The sequence below is a fragment of the Amphiprion ocellaris genome, chromosome 12, assembly GCF_022539595.1.
Source record: "Amphiprion ocellaris isolate individual 3 ecotype Okinawa chromosome 12, ASM2253959v1, whole genome shotgun sequence".
NCBI classification, from domain to species: Eukaryota; Metazoa; Chordata; class Actinopteri; family Pomacentridae; genus Amphiprion; species Amphiprion ocellaris.
In genome coordinates this window covers 293,222-315,449 of record NC_072777.1, presented here as the reverse complement: position 1 = coordinate 315,449, position 22,228 = coordinate 293,222, and the positions used below count along the sequence as shown (strand labels likewise).

General features: G+C 42.3%; 1 protein-coding gene across 1 annotated transcript in view; it reads left to right on the top strand.

Annotated features, from left to right (window-relative positions):
- Nucleotides 1-21,925, top strand: part of LOC129350233 (uncharacterized) — a 39,859-nt gene extending 17,934 nt beyond the window's left edge. The window contains exon 2 of the mRNA XM_055016133.1: nucleotides 12,035-21,925. Coding sequence (XP_054872108.1) covers nucleotides 19,165-21,765 — 2,601 coding nt within the window. The 5' untranslated portion in view covers nucleotides 12,035-19,164 and the 3' untranslated portion in view covers nucleotides 21,766-21,925. The remainder of the gene's footprint in view (nucleotides 1-12,034) is intronic.
- The last annotated feature ends 303 nt before the right edge of the window (nucleotides 21,926-22,228 follow it).

Genomic DNA, 22,228 nt, shown 5'->3' with positions numbered 1-22,228 from the left:
AAATTTGGGAAATTTTTTTTTGCTGAATTTCTGGATTTTTTTCAGACACGGAAACAATATTTTTTGGTGCCCGTAAATGAAGACAACAGGAGGGTTAAGTCTGATTCTTATGTACATTTGAACAGAAGCATGAAAGCAGCATCTTTATTTGAGTGTCAAAGTGGAATTAAAGACGTGTCTAAAATCAGTGACTGATCCTGATTTTAATGTGGATCTAAATCATTCTGATGATCTCTTCGTCCATCACTGAGCAGCTCTCCTCTAAACATCCAGCAGCTGGTTGGCTGGATCTTCCTTCACTGGATCTTCTCTGGTCGGGTCAGATCAGGGTCACATTCTTGGGTCGAGGTTGCATTCTTCTTTCAACACAATCATATAAGACATCCTGATATACAAACTGGACACCCTGGGCCTCCCCTCTCTCACATGCAGCTGGATTAAGGACTTCTTAACCAACAGACCCCAGTCTGTGAGACTTGGCCCCCACCTTTCCTCCACCCGCACACTGAACACCGGTACACCACAGGGCTGTGTGCTGAGCCCCCTCCTGTACTGTCTCTACACCTATGACTGCAGACCGGTCCACAGAAACAACATCATCGTCAAATATGCTGGCGAGTGTGTGGAGAGAGTCCACACATTCAGGTTCCTGGGAGTCCAGATCTCCGATGACCTCTCCTGGACAGACAACATCACGGCTGTCATAACGAAGGCTCAGCAGCAGCTACACTTCCTGAGAGTCCTCAGAAAAAACAACCTGGACAGGAAGCTGCTGCTGACCTTCTACAGCTCATCCATAGAGAGCCTGCTGACGTACTGTGTTTCCACCTTGTACAGGAGCTGAACTGAGGCAGACAGAATGAGGCTTCAGAGGACAGTCAAAGCAGCACAGAGGATTGTTGGCTGCCCTCTCCCCTCCCTCATGGACATCTATTCCACCCGGTGCTTCAGCAGAGCTTAGAGCATCATCAAGGACAGTTCACATCCCGGTTCTCAGCTTTTTGATCTGTTGCCCTCTGGAAGGCGCTACAGATGCATTAAAGCGAGGACAAACAGACTTAAAAACAGTTTCTTTCCGAGAGCCATCACCACCCTGAACTCTCACAGGTCTCACACAAAGCCAACAACATAGTGCATCTGTGCAACATACACCACTGTCTCATTCACTGCTATTTATATTCACTCTGTTATTTATCTCCGTTATTTATACTGTATATATGTAAATAGATTGTTTTTGCACTACCTTTAAGAAATTTCCTTGCACTGTAAAGGAGAAGCTCTGCAATCTCATTATACATTGTATAATGACAATAAAGAATGTTCTATTTTATATATATATATATATATATATTTATATATGTATGTATGTATATATGTGTGTATGTGTGTATATATATATATATATTATATACACACGTGTGTATATATACGTATGTGTGTGTATACACACATGTATATATGTACATGTATGTATATATATATATATACATATATATATATATATATATATATATATATATATATATATATATATATATATATATATATATATATATATATATATATATTAGGGCTGGGACTTTAATGCGTTAATTTCTATTAATTAATTACCGCGAAAATAACGCGTTGAAAATAACGGCATTATTTGCACCCTCCTCAGTTCCCTCATTTCTAGTAACTCTGATGAACACTCCAGCCCAGTAGGGGGCGGTAATGAACCTGAAGTCTGTTTATAGCCATGAAGAAGAAGCACAGGAAGCACTGAGTGAAGTCAGGCGCTGGTGAACGCTGAACGAAGACGAGATTGAACTTGTTGGACAGAAATTTTCCTTTTAAAAATCTTCCTGATGGCAGTTTAGATAAAAGCCTGGTTGTGTGCAAATTGTACAACAAAGAGTTTTCTGATCACTGCGTCACTTCAAGCCGACGGTATCACCTCAATGTAAAACATGTTGCTGTTTGCACCAGAGCTAACGTTAGCTACGAGTCAGGCTAACGGCTAACGGTGTAGCCATCCCATAATAGACCACTTTTCTAGACAGTGCTTGAGTTTACAGAAAGTCTTCAAATGCTGAATAAAATCGCTATAATTGCACTTAGATTTGCAGTAATCTGTGAATGTAGCAGACAGATGAAAAATGCAGATAAATAGAAATGAAACATTTTTGTGGTTTAAGTTTTTACTCCATCGAGGCTCTGCCTCCTTGGAGGAGGAATAACCTAAACAACAAAAATATCTCTTTTAATTTAATTATAAACTTTTTGTTTATAAAAAAATTACATAAATAAAAATTGATATTCCTATAAAAAGAACCATCAAAATTAGACCATTTATCAGACCCAGAAAAGATGAAAACAGAATGAATCTCTGGATTTTCAACTTTCTGCAGCTCCTTGAACTACTTATGCTGATTTTGTGTCATAAAGTGGAAAAAACAACTAAATTCAGGCTTTAAGTCATCAAAATCACTTTTTTCTGTATGTCCCATTTTCCTTTTTTAAAATACATTTTAAATTATAAACATGTATATGTCTATTCATTGATTCAGCTGTCAACCACAATTTTATTTGAATTGAAAAACTTCACTTATTGTGTCAAATATTGCTGTTTGACAAAACTGCAATTAATTGCAAATAATTAATTACAAAGCCTGTAATTAATTAGATTAAATTTTTTAATCGCGTCCCACCACTAATATATATAATATAATAACATATACACACACACACACACATATATATATATTATATATGTGTGTGTATAAGTGTGTGTGTACGTATATATATGTATGTGTCTGTATGTGTGTGTGTGTGTACGTATATATGTGTGTGTGTGTGTGTACGTACGTATATATATGTGTGTGTGTGTGTGTGTGTGTGTGTGTGTGTGTGTGTGTGTGTGTGTGTGTGTGTGTGTGTGTGTAACAGGATGAGAGCTACCGTGATGCCAGGTTGTTTCACGTGTTTGGATGTTTTGAACCTGATTTCATGCTTTTATTGTGAAGTGTGAGGATGTCTCTGCTTCTTGATAATAATAGTTTAGAATCTGTTAAAATGTGATGTTTTAATTGGTTTAATTATGTAATCAGATTAACTACTTTTGCCACCAGTCTTTCAGTTTTCCTGTCAGAGTAAAGACGTGGAGTGAAGCTTTCAGTGGAGCTTCTCTTCAGTTGTTTTCTCCAGAAAGGAAAAGATGTTCCTGCTTCTGATTTTAATGTAGAAAATGTCCGCAACCAGAATGTTGGCTTAATGAAAGGAGTCCAATAAAAGCGAGCAGGCAGGTATTCTGAGGCTGATCTGAGAGCTGCTGGCTAATTAATCTCTGAATCAGTTTAATTACACCACCATGAGCTGCTCTCTTCTCATTGGCTGCTGCAGATTTACTCGCAGGACAATTCACACCGTCGGTGCCAGAAACAAATGGTCTCAGAAATTTGGTGAAATAATAAAATCCTTCTGGACGGCAGATGCTGGAGGTTGAACCAATGAGTCAGCGTTGGCTGTAATTAAAGAAACGAGCCGCTGCAGCTTTTATTTAACGTGGTGGAGGAAGAAAGCATCCATTAATCCTCCGTTCAGATTCTCACCAACGTCTGAGCAGTAAAACCTGCATGAAGAACCTCTCTGGATGGATTCAGTCTCATTACAGCACCAAACTAGAAGACGGGTCACCTCAGGGCGACTTTAATCAGGAGAACGTTGACAGGAACAGCCTCCAGAAGAATCCGGTCCTGGTCCTGGTTCTGGTTCTCTGTCGGATCAAACAGCAGCTTTAGAACAAAGGTTCAGACTGCATATAAATAATGTCCTCATGAACATACAGCATTAGATGTGATCTATCGTCCTACAGAAGAATTTTCCTGGACATTGATCATTAGAAACACAGAACCTGAACCGACTGATGGACGGAACATCAAAGTGGAACAAACATGTTTCAGATTAATCTGATTTTAGGAACTTTATTTGTGTTCTGAGGTTCCATCCTGTGTTGGAATTATTAAAGTTCCTCACAGGGAACCTGGAGAAGTTCTAATCATTCCCTGTTTATCTCAGCAGGTTCATGGATCAGGAGAACAGATGGTTCCAATAAAAACTGGAGATCAGCATTTAACCAGGATGGATGGATGGATGGATAATGGTTGGATGGGTGGATGGATGATGGTGGATGGATGGATGAGGGATTGATTGATATTTAGAGAGTTTGGAGACTTAAAGTGTGATTCAGTGATAGTGCTCTGCTGGTCTGGACTGGGTTGGACTATACTGGTCTGGACTGGGTTGGACTATACTGGACTGGACTGTTGTGGACTTGTCCGATGGGAGGATCTGGTGGATTTTCTCATTTTCTGAAACATTGACACAGCTTCATGAGTTCCATATTTCAGACTAGCGAGCTTCTGAATGGTGCAGATCTGGCAGCTGACTGGTGTCTGGACTTTACTCTGGTGGGAAAGTTCAGGAATTTCCTATAGGCTGCTGGTACTGTGGTCCTAATCTGATGTGGTCCGTCAGTCTGGGATCAGAATCAGGTCATTTCCCAGCAGTCAGAGGAACTGATGGTTTTTACTGGTACCACTGGAGCTCTCTGGTGCTTTGGGTTGAAGCTGTCAGAGCTAATGGAAAAGTCTCCAGCAGGTCGTTGAACAGAAAAGGTTGAATTTATTAGAGGAGCAAAGCATTTTCTGTCCATCGGGGAGGATTCATTCTGAAAAGTCTAAAGCTCGCTGTTTAACTGCTGCTGGTTTAAAGGGAAATATCTGAATGGGATCAAACTGTGGGACTCATGGAAGAAACTAAAGTAAAGCTTGAGAAGATTAAAGACCCAAAGGAGTGATGCTGAAGGTGTTTAAATAGAACTCTGCTGTATTTTCTATGGATCAGGTTCATTTTATATCAGCAAAACCTAACAGGCTCCCTGCAGATTTCTAAAAAACAGATTTCTACATGGATTCTGTTTAGTTTTCAGTCTGACAGGAAACAGAAGTTAGATGTTTCCTTTATGAAGGTGTACTATTAGTGTGGATCAGAAGGAAAGTCTTCTTCATTTTTCTGATCATGATGATAAATACAGTCAGAATCACTCATAAACTCTTCCTACACTCAGTGCAGGTGATTTAGCAGAATAATCTGAATCCATGAACAATGAAGAAAAGTTCAGGAACAATGAAAACTTTTTTAAATGTTAGTCTTTAAATTATCACCTGATTCTGATTCCATGGATGTAACTAATGATCAATCTGTTCTCTCATTTCTGAGTTCATTCTGTTTATTCTAACCTGTTGAACTGGATCTTAATGTAGAGCTTTACTGCTCCAATTATACAGGAAACAGAGACAGGCTGCCCCCAGATCACCCTACATGTTAGTGAAATTGTGCCATTGTTCTTGTGATGGATCATGTGGTTTCTTTATGTATTGGAGTCTGTGGGTGGAGGTCAGTGGGATAAGAAGGATCACATGATGGTTGGACCCAAACGAAGGTGAACTTCAAGGTTTCTCTGCTGTGAAGCTGCTAAGATTAACGGGTCTGTGGACTCTAAAGAACTGCTTCAGTAAATCAGTGTCAGTTTTCTGCTCTTTGAATCATTTAGTGGTTGACTCATGAAGCTTCATTAACTGAGGGTTGGTTTGAGTCCTTCAGGAGAGACTTGCTGCCCTCCGTGACCTCCACAGATCCTGGATCAGACAAACGCCTCCATCCCACTGAGGAATGTTAAATATTCACCAAACCTGCTGACCAGGCTGGATCTTTTTCTGAGGAGGTCAGTTCTATGGAGAACCTCTGACACCTGATTCAGGACAGAGAACATCTAAACTCTCAGCTGCATGAAGACCAACAAGCTGCTGGACTTTAAATGAGCCAGTTGTTGGATTCCAGCTGGACAGACCAAACCAGCAACCAGACAGAACAAACCAACAACCAGACAGACCAAACCAACCACAGACCAAAACAACAACCGGACAGACCACACCAACAACCAGACAGACCAAACCAACAACCAGACAGACCAAACCAACAACCAGACAGAACAAAACAACAACCAGACAGAACAAAACAACAACCACACTGACCAAAACAAACAGGACAGACCAAAAAAACAACCAGATAGACCAAACCAACAACGGGACAGACCAAAACAACAACCACACAGAACAAAACAACAACCACACAGAACAAAACAACAACCAGACAGACCAAAACAACCAGATAGACCAAACCAACCACAGACCAAAACAACAACTGGACAGACCAAACCAACCCCAGAGCAAAACAACAACCAGACAGACCAAACCAACCACAGACCAAAACAACAACTGGACAGACCAAACCAACCCCAGAGCAAAACAACAACCAGACAGACCGAAACAACCACAGACCAAAACAACAACCGGACAGACCAGACCACCAGACCAAACCAACAACCAGACAGACCAAACCAACAACCAGACAGACCAAAACAAACAGGAAAGACCAAAACAACAACCAGACAGAACAAAACAACAACCACACAGACCAAAACAAACAGGACAGACCAAAACAACAACCAGATAGACCAAAACAACAACGGGACAGACCAAAACAACAACCACACAGACCAAACCAACAACCAGACAGACCAAAACAACAACCACACAGAACAAAACAACAACCACACAGAACAAAACAACAACCAGGCAGACCAAAACAACCACAGACCAAAACAACAACCGGACAGACCAGACCAACCACAGACCAAAACAACAACCGGACAGACCAGACCAACCACAGAACAAAACAACAACCAGACAGACCAAAACAACCACAGACCAAAACAACAACCGGACAGACCAAAACAACAACCACACAGACCAAAACAACAACCACACAGACCAAAACAACCAGATAGACCAAACCAACTACAGACCAAAACAACAACCAGACAGACCAAACCAACCCCAGAGCAACACAACAACCAGACAGACCAAAACAACCACAGACCAAAACAACAACCGGACAGACCAGACCAACCACAGAACAAAACAACAACCAGACAGACCAAAACAACAACCACACAGACCAAACCAACAACCGGACAGAACAAAACAACCAGACAGACCAAAACAAACAGGACAGACCAAAACAACAACCAGATAGACCAAACCAACCACAGACCAAAACAACAACTGGACAGACCAAACCAACCACAGACCAAAACAACAACCAGACAGACCAAACCAACCACAGACCAAAACAACAACTGGACAGACCAAACCAACCCCAGAGCAAAACAACAACCAGACAGACCGAAACAACCACAGACCAAAACAACAACCGGACAGACCAGACCAACCTCAGACCAAACCAACAACCAGACAGACCAAACCGACAACCAGACAGACCAAAACAAACAGGAAAGCCCAAAACAACAACCAGACAGAACAAAACAACAACCACACAGACCAAAACAAACAGGACAGACCAAAACAACAACCAGATAGACCAAAACAACAACGGGACAGACCAAAACAACAACCACACAGACCAAACCAACAACCAGACAGACCAAAACAACAACCACACAGAACAAAACAACAACCACACAGAACAAAACAACAATGGGACAGACCAAAACAACCAGATAGACCAAACCAACCACAGACCAAAACAACAACCAGACAGACCAAACCAACCCCAGAGCAAAACAACAACCAGACAGACCAAAACAACCACAGACCAAAACAACAACCGGACAGACCAGACCAACCACAGACCAAAACAACAACCGGACAGACCAGACCAACCACAGAACAAAACAACAACCAGACAGACCAAAACAACCACAGACCAAAACAACAACCGGACAGACCAAAACAACCACAGACCAAAACAACAACCACACAGACCAAAACAACCAGATAGACCAAACCAACTACAGACCAAAACAACAACCAGACAGACCAAACCAACCCCAGAGCAACACAACAACCAGACAGACCAAAACAACCACAGACCAAAACAACAACCGGACAGACCAGACCAACCACAGAACAAAACAACAACCAGACAGACCAAAACAACAACCACACAGACCAAACCAACAACCGGACAGAACAAAACAACCAGACAGACCAAAACAAACAGGACAGACCAAAACAACAACTGGACAGACCAAACCAACCACAGACCAAACCAACCACAGACCAAAACAACAACTGGACAGACCAAACCAACCCCAGAGCAAAACAACAACCAGACAGACCGAAACAACCACAGACCAAAACAACAACCGGACAGACCAGACCAACCTCAGACCAAACCAACAACCAGACAGACCAAACCAACAACCAGACAGACCAAAACAAACAGGAAAGACCAAAACAACAACCAGACAGAACAAAACAACAACCACACAGACCAAAACAAACAGGACAGACCAAAACAACAACCAGATAGACCAAAACAACAACGAGACAGACCAAAACAACAACCACACAGACCAAACCAACAACCAGACAGACCAAAATAACAACCACACAGAACAAAACAACAACCACACAGAACAAAACAACAATGGGACAGACCAAAACAACCAGATAGACCAAACCAACCACAGACCAAAACAACAACCGGACAGACCAAACCAACCCCAGAGCAAAACAACAACCAGACAGACCAAAACAACCACAGACCAAAACAACAACCGGACAGACCAGACCAACCACAGACCAAAACAACAACCGGACAGACCAGACCAACCACAGAACAAAACAACAACCAGACAGACCAAAACAACCACAGACCAAAACAACAACCAGACAGACCAAAACAACAACCACACAGACCAAAACAACAACCACACAGACCAAAACAACCAGATAGACCAAACCAACTACAGACCAAAACAACAACCAGACAGACCAAGCCAACCCCAGAGCAACACAACAACCAGACAGACCAAAACAACCACAGACCAAAACAACAACCGGACAGACCAGACCAACCACAGAACAAAACAACAACCAGACAGACCAAAACAACAACCACACAGACCAAACCAACAACCGGACAGAACAAAACAACCAGACAGACCAAAACAAACAGGACAGACCAAAACAACAACCAGATAGACCAAACCAACCACAGACCAAAACAACAACTGGACAGACCAAACCAACCACAGACCAAAACAACAACCAGACAGACCAAACCAACCACAGACCAAAACAACAACTGGACAGACCAAACCAACCCCAGAGCAAAACAACAACCAGACAGACCAAAACAACAACCAGATAGACCAAACCAACCACAGACCAAAACAACAACCGGACAGACCAAAACAACAACCACACAGACCAAAACAACAACCACACAGACCAAAACAACCAGATAGACCAAACCAACTACAGACCAAAACAACAACCAGACAGACCAAACCAACCCCAGAGCAACACAACAACCAGACAGACCAAAACAACCACAGACCAAAACAACAACCGGACAGACCAGACCAACCACAGAACAAAACAACAACCAGACAGACCAAAACAACAACCACACAGACCAAACCAACAACCGGACAGAACAAAACAACCAGACAGACCAAAACAAACAGGACAGAACAAAACAACAACCAGATAGACCAAACCAACCACAGACCAAAACAACAACTGGACAGACCAAACCAACCACAGACCAAAACAACAACCGGACAGACCAGACCAATCACAGAACAAAACAAAAACCAGACAGACCAAAAACAACCACAGACCAAAACAACAACCGGACAGACCAAAACAACAACCACACAGACCAAACGAACAACCAGACAGACCAAACCAACAACCAGACAGAACAAAAGAACAACCACACAGAACAAAACAACAACCACACAGACCAAAACAAACAGGACAGACCAAAACAACAACCAGATAGGCCAAACCAACAACGGGACAGACCAAAACAACAACCGGACAGACCAAAACAACAACGGGACAGACCAAACCAACAATGGAACAGACCAAAACAAACAACCTAGGTACCTGAATAAGAAGTATCAATCTCACGTTTTCTAAGTAACTAAACAGAAAACAAACCAACCAACTCTAACATCAGAAAACTTTAGAAACAGGACAGCTGCAGCTCCTGGACTGAGTCTGGTCAGCAGGTTCTGAACATCGGTTCTGGTTCTGTTCCTTCCCGCCTGAAGCTCTGGACCTGAGCGGCTGCCATGAGCAGAGCCGGCTGGCGTCAGTGTTGGCAGAGAGGCACCGAGAGAATCTGGCATGAAAAGATCTGAACTGCTGCCAACTTTCACTGCTTAATGCAGAACCGAAGCAGATCAGCACAACACTGTGTTCTATGTTCTCTGTGTGTCAGAACTCCTTTATTTCCCCGTTACAGGACTTCAGTAAACTTTCTCTAGTTGTTAGCTGCACAGACTCAGAACTCTGCACTTCTTTCCTGCTCAGCTCTGTGGTTCTGAATACAAATCTGCAGAACAGAACATCTACAGTGTGCTGCATGTAAACACCCAGAACAGAACCTAGAACTGTAACAGAACATCTAGAACCTAGAACTGTAACAGAATGTTTAGAACCTAGAACTGTAACAGAACATATACAGTGCTGTATGTAAACACCCAGAACCTAGAACTATAACAAAGCATCTAGAACCTAGAACTGTAACAGATCTAGAACCTAGAACTATAACAGAACATCTAGAACCTAAAACTATAACAGAACATCTAGAACCTACAACTATAACAGAACATCCACAGTCTGCTGCATATAAACACCAAGGACAGAACCTAGAGCTGTAACAACACCCACAGTCTGCTACAGCCTTCAGAACATTTTGTTTGACTGGTTTAGGTTTGATTTTGGTCCTGGTTTTAGACCTTTTTAGGACTGGTTTAGGACTGGTTTCAGACTGTCTTGGTTGGGTAATTTTTTAACCCCAAAAACACCAAACCTACCATCCAGCATGATGGTGGCGGTATCATGCTCTGTGGAGCTGGAGCTTTACACAAAGTAAATGGAATAATGAAGAAGGAGGATCACCTCCACGTTCTTCAGGAGAACCTAAAACCATCAGCAGAAGGTTGATCTTGGACACAGTTGGATGTTTCAACCAGACAATGAGCCCAAACACACATCAGACGTGGTAAAGAAATGGTTCCATCAGGCTAGAATGAAGGTTCTAGACTCATCTCCCCAAAGTCCTGACTTGGACCCATCAGGAACATGAAGAACCAAGTCAGAAAGACCACACATGTAGTGGAACTGAACCAATTCTGGTGCAGTTCCACTACATGAGTTGTTTCTCTGACTCAGACTTGAGTCAGTTAAATTGATAGTATAATGATACTGCCACCTCCATGCCTGATGGTAGGTATAGAGTCCAGAGGGGTCAAAGATCAACCAAAAGATTGAAACTAGAAGAACCGAACTGAGGAGGAAACGGACAAAATTAACCAAATATTAACATTTCTGTTTGTTTATTTATGATCCATATTTCCAGAAAACCTTTAATCTATGAAAGAACCAAAATACAGGATTGTTTTAGTGACAAAGATTCATGTTTCAATGATTCCATCGTAAATTCAGAGGTCTAGGAGTCACTGGAGAGTCAGACTGATGATAAACATGGACTTCACTGGTGGATGGAGACTTTAGATCCTGACAGAAGGTGGAGAAGGTGAAGACGAGGAGAATAAAACATTTTAAAAGTGTTTTCCTGACTGAACCAGCAGCGTTCAGCATCTCTGAAGGTGTTTTGCTGGAACTTCATCATGTTTTTTTTCTGACTCTGAGGTCAGATGTTCTGCAGATGAATCAGCTTCTCCACATCCTCCCATCTTTCATCACCTGCCTCAGCTTTGATCTCTGTCCTCTGGCTGAGTAAACTCTCTTATAGCTGTTGTGTTTCAGGCCTGACAGATGGATAATCCATGTGGAGGTGTGCAGTTGCACCATAATAACACTGCAGGAAATAATGGCTGCTTTGGAAACATTTAAGCTCAACTATTATTTATTTGTGTTTTCCTCAGACTTCTCTCTAAACACCAGCTGATCCTGGTTCTGGATGGAAGCCTTGGAATGAAGCTGCTGCTGATGTTTGTTCCTCAGGAGTAGAAACTTCTCTTCAAAGTTCATTCTGCTTCGAGGCTGGTGCTGCTATTTCCTGGAGTGAAGAAAGTTTCAGAACCAGTGACGGAATCGACTGATGATGGCAGCTTTAAACTCAGTGAGTCAGACAGTGATGGAAAGAAGCTTTTCTCATGGTTCTGACCACAGACAGAACAAAGTGGACCATGATTTAAACAGACAGAACATCAACAAAGATCCAGAAAAACACCCTGCTGAACCACTATAAAAAGGAAGTCAGTATTTAATCCCCAGAAAAACACGACTTCTTGGTGTAACTAATGAATAAAACCAGTAAGATCATATTTAATAATTCACATGTTAACAATGTCCACATCATAAATAGTTTCCAGTTTTCCAGTGTTTGGAAAATAAAATGTATTGAAATCATCCGAGCCGCTGTTAGTTCACAGATATGTATTATTTAAAGGGAACGCTGTTGAACCTGCAGAGTTCTGAGCTTTAATATCTGACAGAACAAACCAGGTCACATGTGGTTCTACTTCCTCAACTACAACAGTCTGAGCACGTGCAGAACTGCAACACGCAAACATCCTGCTAGGAAGGACGCACACACACACACATGCACGCACGCACAGAAACGCAATAAACTGAGGGAACTAAACACACAAACATGACTGAGCTGCTGCTGACGTAACAACAGTGTGTGTGTGTGTGTGTGTGTGTGTGTGTGTGTGTGTGTGTGTGTGTGTGTGTGTGTGTGTGTGTGTGTGTGAGATAACAGGAACTCCTCACTATGGGAGTCGTGTGAAGGGAACACTAGATCACAGTAACACACTCTGTATATAAACTGAACTCTATCCTTCGTCTTCGTGGTGAAAACATTAAAATCCTCCTCAGTTCAGTTCCTCTCAGAAACTCACTGCTGGGAGAAAAAGGAAGGAAAACTGCGATTATCTCAGGAAAACTGTGTCGTCCTGGTAGACAGCCAGATGTATTTTGGTTAGTCTTAGAGTCAGATCTAGAGTTAGTCTTAGAGTTAGTCCTACAGTTAGTCTTACAGTTAATCTTAGAGTAAGCGTAGCGAATAAGCGTACACCATCCATCCATGAAAAATAAACAACCGAAGCATAAACGGAGCTCCAACAATCACAGGGAAACTAGCCAAACATGAACGGGTTTAAATTTTATTTCTTTAATAACACAAACTAAGTGCTGTGGCCACTATTTACAGTGGTGGTTTGTGTGTGTTTGCTAGCTGCTAATGTTAGCTTACTAACCTGGGAGCTGCTATATCCTTCCATGCATCGTCCTTTTTTGTCCGGTTGTGGTCAGAGGTGGAGGACACGTCTAAAAGGCTTCTGCCACAACTCTACCAGGCTTTTCTGGAACTCAGAATTTGATCGCAGCTTGTTTTTGGTCACCATGACAACGGCCGTCCTTGAACCTGTCTCATGGTGAGACATAGGACCACCGATTTAGAGCCACGACCAAAGATATCACCACTATTCTCTCACCGTTGGTACCTTTGGTCTGGGACGGCTGGAAATCACTCGGTGTGTAGAGGCCTTTAGGGCTAGTCTTTAGATTAGTCTTAAGGTAAGTCTTAGGGTTAGTCTTAGAGTTCGTCTTAGAGTTAGTCTTTAGATTAGTCTTAGAGTTTGTCTTAGGGTTAGTCTCACGGTTAGTTTTAGGGTTAGTCTTAGAGTTTATCTTATAGTTAATCTTAGCTGCAGGACTTCAGATTGCAAATACATTGAAATGAAATCTGAAACATTTTATTTCCTGTTGACTCTGATCAAGTTCTCCTGGATCGTCCATCTTCTCCTCGGTGACGTGAAGTTCTCAGCTAGTTTGAAGCTTCTCATGACGTTTTATTCTGTCTCTGATTCTTGGAGTTTTTAGCAGAACTGCCATGAAGATGCTGCAGAAGGTCAAGAAGTCTGTTCCCTTAGGAGCTATCTGACTGTTCCTCTGAGGATCCAGCTTCCTGTGGGGAGGATTCTGATTCTTCTGAAACACTTTCACCACATTTCTGCAGTGACTGGAGCTGATCAGCTGTTTCTGTTCCACCCACAGAAGATGACTGAGTGAGTGCAGGAAATGGACCAGATGATTTACGACAACCAGAGAAAAACATGGAGAAGCAAACAGACGTTGTAAAGCTTCTGGTATTCAGGAAAATACTCAGTAACCAGAATTTTGTTTAAGATCGTCGTATTTTCAGAGCAGTTTACCCAGAAGTCACTTTTTCCAGTGTTCTCTGGTGAACCATCAGAGAACAGAACCACATCCTAGACGTTCCTTCTCTACATGACATTTGGATCTTCTGGTGACGTCACATCAGAGCTAATGGAGAAAATGTTTTTAGTCCGGAATGAATTCTGAGCTTTCACAGTTTCAACATTTAAAACCGGATTAACCCTTTGATGCACAACATGGGTCAAAAGTGACCCAAATCCAATGGAAAATGGGTTCTCCTGACCCACACTGCACATCAAAGGGTTAACTGAATGTATCTTATAAAAAAGAATGAAAAACAACATGACTAAAACCTGTTGCCAGTGCCTCATCATGCCTGAGTCAAGATGTTTTCCCTTCACCGAGACCTATTCCTATTTACCTCACCCTTTACCTAACCCTAACCCTATTTACCTCACCCTTCACATAACTCTATCCCTATTTACTGAGCCCTTTATTTTACCCTAACCCTGCTTACCTAACCCTTTACTTAACCCTAACCCTTTAGACTGATTTACTGAACCCCATCCCAGAAGATCAGCTGATAGAAGAGCAGCTGGTCTGACAGCTGTTATAAAGAGGTAAACAGAACCAGTCCAGAGCAGGTAAACCGGTAGAACCCAGCATTAGAACCCAGAGCTAGAACCCAGTCCTAGAACCCAACATTAGAACCCAGTGTTAGAGCCCAGTGCAAGAACCAAACACTAGAATCCAGTGCTAGAACCAAGCGCTAGACCCCAGTGTTAAAACCCAGTGCTAGAACCCAGTGCCAGAACCCAGGATTAGAACCCAACACTAGAACCCAGTGCTAGAACTCAGTTAGAACCCAGAATTAGAACCCAACACTAGAACCCAGTGCTAGAACCCAGCACTAGAACCCAGAGCTAGAACCCAGTGCTAAAACCCAGTGTTAGAACCCAGCATTAGAACCCAGAGCTAGAACCCAGCCTGCAACTTTAAACTGTGTATTTGTCTGGGATAAAAGCAGAAAATGGGAAAGATCTGATCTGAGAAAACATCCAGAGCAGCAGAACCTTCTCAGGACCATTGGTAGCTAATGTTCCGTGTTGTTGTTCTGTGACGTCAGCTGAAAGGGAACCGGCCGGGTCCAGGTCCACGGTGCTATTTCCTGGTGCATGACAGAGAGGAATGTTCCAAAGCAAACTGTGGGCAAAGAACCAGAGGCAGCAGCAGAACTCATTCATGCTTCTATTAAAGGAGCTGTTCTCGGTGTGGAACTGTTCTGGATGTTCTGTGTTCTGGTGACCATAGTGGTTCCTCTTATCCTGCTGATCTTCTCAGGTCCAGGTCCAGGCCTATCGGATGGATTCTGGAGCTGAAACAACAGAACATTCTTGAGTTGTGCCGTGGTGGTCGTGACTCAGAGGAATGCTGACAAACTGATGGTCTTCATGGACTTTAAGAGGATCAGTACTTCACTGGAGATCCAGATCTTCACCTCAAAACAAACCACTTTTATTTTGAATGACTCCATCAGATATTTGGAACCAGCTGAAGTTCTGACCTGTGAGCAGATGTAGAGATCAGTGTTATTTCATCCCTCCTCAGACTTCTGGTCTCCTCCAGCTGAGAACTTCCAGAGGAACGAGGATATGACCACAGATTGGACCTCCTCAGCTGGATCTTTGAGCAGCAGCAGCTCTGAGAACATCAGGGAGGTTTGATAAGATCAGCTCCTTTTTCTCCACTGTGGTCCAGGAAGAAAACTGGAACTCATTTGTAAAAGTTCTGTCAAGACCCTCCTGGAGAACCATCTCAAACTGTTGGATCCACTGTGGAAACTGAAAGATCCTGTAAGGGTTCCCTTCAGATCCTTATAACAGGACACACACACACACACACACACACACACACACACACACACACACACACACACACACACACACACACACACACACACACACACGCTGTTGTCCTGCTGGAGGCCTGTGATTGGTCCAAACAATTCAAACCTTTTAAATGTTTTTGTTTCTTTTTAGAACCGGACTGTGTTCTGGTCAGAAGGTGGCGCTGCAGGCTGACTAGCTGTGACGTGTGTTCTACCTGAAATAAAGCAGAACCCAGAGATCCCAGCAGAACATGAACCAGTAGAACGTGAACCAGCAGAACATGAACCAGGAGAACAGAGTTCTTCAGCTGTTAGAAACAATAATCAATATTTTACTGTTGGATTCATTGATCATCTGACAATCAATCAATCAATCCAGAGAACCTGCAGAACCTCAGGTAAACTGGACAAAGTCAACAGTACATCATCTGAAAGAACCCAACAGTGGAACCTTGAAAGATCTCAGCCAGAACCTCCAACAGAACCTTTTAAAAAGATCTTTTTAAATAGAACCTTTTAAACAGAACCTGAAATAGAACCTTTTCAACAGAACCTTCCAACAGAACCTGAAATAGAACCTTTTTAACAGAACCTTCCAAAAGAACCTTAAATAGAACGTTTTATCCAGAACCTTTTAAATTGAACATTCCAACAGAACCTTTTAAACAGAACCTAAAATAGAACCTTTTAAATAGAACCTTCAATGGAACCTTTTAAACAGAACCTTCCAACAGAACCTTAAATAGAACCTTTTAAACAGAACCTCCAACAGAACCTTTTAAACAGAACCTTTTGAACAGAACCTTTTAAATAGAACCTTTTGAACAGAACCTTTTAAACAGAACCTTTTGAACAGAACCTTTTAAACAGAACCTCCAACAGAACCTTTTAAACAGAACCTTTCAAATAGAACATTTTAAATAGAACCTTTTAAACAGAACCTTTTAAACAGCCTCTTAAACAGAACTTCCAACAGAACCTTTTAAACAGAATCTTTTAAACAGAAGCTTTTAAATCGAACCTTTTAAACAGAACCTTCAACGGAACCTTTTAAACAGAACCTTCCAACAGAACCTTAAATAGAACCTTTTAAACAGAACCTCCAACAGAACCTTTTGAACAGAACCTTCAACAGAACCTTTTAAATAGAACCTTTTAAACAGAACCTTCAACAGAACCTTTTAAACACAACCTTTTAAACAACCTTTTAAATAGAACCTTTTAAACAGAACCTTAGAATAATCTAATCTGCACTTTGTCCATTCAGAAGGAATAAAACCACTAATGAGTCAGAAATGTGTGTGTGAGCGTGTGTGTATATAAGGCAGCTGAAGGCAGGAAGCAGCGGTGCTGTTTTCAATTAGCGTTCCAGTCTAAAAGTCATGTCGGGGTGGGAGGACTTTACAGGCAGACACACAACTCACTACACAACAACACAACTTGACACAACGCGATGCACTGCAACAACACAACATACTACAACACAACATACTGCAACAAGAACATGACACAACACTACAACAACAAAACATATTACAGCAACACAACATACTACAACAAAACATATTACAACAACACAACAAACTACAACATATTACAACACCACAACATACTACAACACAACAAACTACACCACATACTGCAACACAACATACTACAACAACACAACATATTACAACACAACATACTGCAACATGACACAACACAACATACTACAACAACACAATTCCATCAGTTAAAAATGTTCCATCAGTTAAAAACATTCCATCAGATAAAAAACGTTCCATCAGTTAAAAATATTCCATCGATTAAAAACATTCCATCAGCTTAAAACGTTCCATCCATTAAAAATGTTCCATCAGTTTAAAAATGTTCCATCAGTTAAAAACGTTCCATCAGTTTAAAACGTTCCATCCATTAAAAATGTTCCATCAGTTTAAAACGTTCCATCAGCAAAAAACGTTCCATCAGCTAAAGACGTTCCATCGGTTAAAAACGTTCCAGGAATTCAAAAACATTCCATCAGTTTAAAATGTTCCATCAGTTGAAAATGTTCCATCAGTTATAAACATTCCATCAGTTTAAAAACGTTCCATCAGTTTAAAAACGTTCCATCGGTTTAAAACGTTCCATCGGTTAAAAAACGTTCCATCAGTTTTAAAAAGTTCCATCAGTGAAAAACGTTCTGTCAATTTACAAATGTTCCATCTGTTCTGCCCCCAGTGAAACTGTTTAATTCATGTGTTTTATTAAAAGGTTTAAAAATATGTTCTTAATAAGTTAGTCATAAAACATCATTTCATGTGTGAGATTTGAAGCTACAAAGGTTAAAAGTAATCAATTTATATGTTTGTATTGCCTGCAGTCATTTCAAGGTATTTTATTTTGAAGCCATTCACCGAAGTTGTGTGTAACAGGAAGTCCGGCCTAGCTACTCAGTAACAACCATCGGGTAACAACGTACTGAAGCCTCCTCACGCTCACAAATGCACCATACTGCTCATGTCCTGCTGTAATCATTTTTTCTTCCCATCGAAAGCAATGGCTGTAAGTGTATCCTGCGTTTAAAGACTGGTTTGAGTGTGTTCTTAGCTTGTATAGAGATCGTTTTGTATCTATTTTCTCTGCTAGTAGCATTAGCATAGCAATGGCGGCGCTTACGACGTTATTAGCATTTCAATAGATCGCCAGTATGTGTCAATGACCTCCGTATGAGGCTGAGCCTTTCTGTAGGCCTTTATTTGTTATACCAAGGCGCTAATATAAGTTTATTTATGTTTGTTTTCAGTTTTCACTCGTCTTTTCTACGAGTCAACATTGTAATGAATAAAAGGAGCAAGACGCTCAAGCTACCTGGCTCATGAAACGAGTTTGGCTTGCTGTTAATCTACGTTCACGTACACCTTGTATCCAACACGTAGTGATAGCAGTACAGTGAAAAAGCCATACCAGCAGTTGGTGAAGGATAAATCTCACAGCACAATGTTGGACAACTCTCAAGAGGAGATAGCAGAGGAACAGGCTACCTCAGAAGTCAAAGTGTCATCCAAAGCTAGTGCCAGCTCCAAAGGCTCTACCATCAAGTCTTCAAAGTCCAGCGTATTGGAAGCAGCCATTTTAGCACGTGCATCTGCAGAAGCCACAAATGTTAAAGCCTCATACAGCAAGAAACAATTAGAAATCAAAAAACAACAAGCAAAGCTAGAACTGGAAAAGGCAACACTCGAGGCAGATTTGGAGATACTGGAGATGGAGAAAGAAGCAGCAGCTGCTACAGCTAAAGCAGAAGTCCTAGAAGCTGCTGCCGCTGCAGAACAAGTTGAAGGAAAAAGCGTAAAAAGTGGAGTCCCACCACAAGTCATCAAGCAGAGAACTATGGAATATGTGCAACATCAATCGCAGCTAAAGTCACGGGTGCAAGACAAAGCATCTCAAGAGCTCTCAGTGAAGGCACAAGCATTTACTCCAAAGAAATACGAACAGTATCCCTCTCCTCCAACACTCAAGAAAATGTATGTAAAAAATGAAACTCCCTTCATAGAAAACTATGTCAAACCAAACAGTTGCTATGCTTCCCACCATAGTGACCCACCCATGGCAGACTTTGCTAGATTTCTCGCCCGCAGAGAGCTTATCACAACAGGGCTCTTTAAGTTTGACGACACCCCTGAAAACTTTAGGGCATGGCGTTCTTCTTTCTTAAGTGCAACTGCAGATGTCGATCTCACATACAGCCAAGAGTTAGACCTCCTTGTCAAGTGGCTTGGTAAAGAGTCCTCTGAGCATGTTAAGAGAATCAGAGCCGTCTATTCAACTAATCCCAAAGCCGCTCTCCAGTTGTCATGGGACAGACTGGACGAATGTTATGTTACACCAGAGGTGGTCGAAAACGCCTTATTCAAAAGACTAGACAATTTCCCTCGCCTTACAAACAGAGACAATGTAAAGCTCAGGGAGCTTGGAGATTTGCTCTTAGAACTGCAGGTCGCCAAAGACGAAGCTTATCTCCCAGGCCTTGCCTACCTCGACACACCCCGTGGTGTTAAGCCCATAGCCGAAAAGTTGCCGACAAGCCTACAAGACAAATGGCTGCACATAGGCTCAAAATACAAACAAAAATATGACGTGTCCTTCCCTCCCTTCTCATATTTTGTCAGGTTCATCCAAGACGAAGCAAAAGCTAGAAACGACCCTAGTTTTGTGACATGCAGTAGTCACTCTTTCGTCAAAGGTGAGAAAACACAATTCAAACAGACTAGTCACAAAACACCTCTAACTGTAAACAAAACAGAGGTCAACAATACTCCTCCAGCTAGTCCTACAGAGGACGATCAGACACGGTACTGCCCGGTCCACAAGAAAACACATCCTCTTGCAAAATGTAGAGCTTTCCGGACCAAACCACTACAAGAAAGGCAAAATATTCTCAAGGAACATAAACGATGTTTTCGCTGCTGCTCACCCACACACTCAGTAAAGGATTGTGACGTGAAACTCAAATGTGAGGAGTGTCAAAGTGAAAAACATTGCACTGCTATGCATCAGGACACAAGTCAGCAACCCCAGCCAGTAAACACACCTGAACCAGAGCCTCAGCCCCAAGACGACACACCACCTGAGGTAACGTCACGGTGCACTGAGATTTGCGGTGAAGGCTGTCCTCCACGTTCTTGCTCAAAAGTATGTCTTGTTCGAGTTTTCCCTAAAGGCCAACCACAACGCTCTGTCAAGATGTATGTGGTCCTTGATGACCAGAGTAACAGCTCGCTGGCCCGTCCCGAATTCTTTGATACATTTGGGATCAAAGGTAGCCCTCTGACATACCATATGAGAACGTGTGCTGGTCTACCTGAAATGCTTGGCAGGAAGGCAACAGGGTTTCAAATCGAGGCGCTAAGTGGAGGCCCACGCATCGACCTCCCTCCTCTCATCGAATGTGACGAGATAGTCTTCAACAGAAATGAAATACCTACGCCTGAAGTCGCACTTGCTCATGCTCACTTGAAACACCTCGCTCCTCTCATTCCCAAGTATGATCCAGACGCTCAGATTGCAGTTTTGCTGGGCAGAGACATTATACAAGTCCACAAGGCACGGCAACAAGTTAACGGACCCCACAGTGCACCCTTTGCTCAGCGCCTGGACTTAGGCTGGGTAATAGTGGGTGAAGTGTGCCTCAACGCTCATAAGCCAACTGTCAATGTCTACAAAACCCACATGCTTTGCAATGGTCGTCCATCGCTCCTCACCCCTTGTCCTAACAGCATCAACGTCAAAGAGTTACCATGCTACGGCGGGGAGCGCAAAAATAACCTCTGTAAACGCAACTCAAAACCCCACATGACAGAACAAGGACTTGGGGACAAAGTTTTTGAACGCACAGAGAATGATAACAAATGTGCATTGTCTTTTGAGGATGAGACTTTTCTTAAGATAATGGAGAAAGAGGTTCACCAAGATGAAAATAAGAACTGGATCGCTCCTCTACCTTTTAAGTCCCCTCGCTTGCCTCTTCCAAATAACCGAGACCAGGCTCTTTCAAGACTCAGCTCATTAAGACGCAACTTAATCAAAAATCCTTAAATGAAAGAACAGTTCTCAGAGTTTATGGACAAGCTTTTCGAGAACAATCATGCAGAGATCGCTCCACTCATCAATGACGACACTGAGTGCTGGTACCTGCCCATTTTCGGGGTATATCATCCTCAGAAGCCAGGCCAAATACGTGCAGTCTTCGACTCAAGTGCCGAGCAATTCGGTGTGTCACTCAACTCAGTACTGTTAACGGGCCCGGATCTCAATAACACCCTCCTCGGTGTGCTCATACGATTCAGAAAGGAGCTCATTGCGATCACTACGGATATTCAGCAAATGTTTTATGCATTCCTCGTCAGGCCAGAACACAGAGACTATTTAAGGTTCTTATGGCACAAGGACAACGACCTGTCAAAGGAGGTACAAGAATATCGCATGCGGGTGCACGTTTTTGGAAATAGCCCGTCGCCGGCGGTGGCTATCTATTGCCTGCGAAGAGCCATTCAGAACG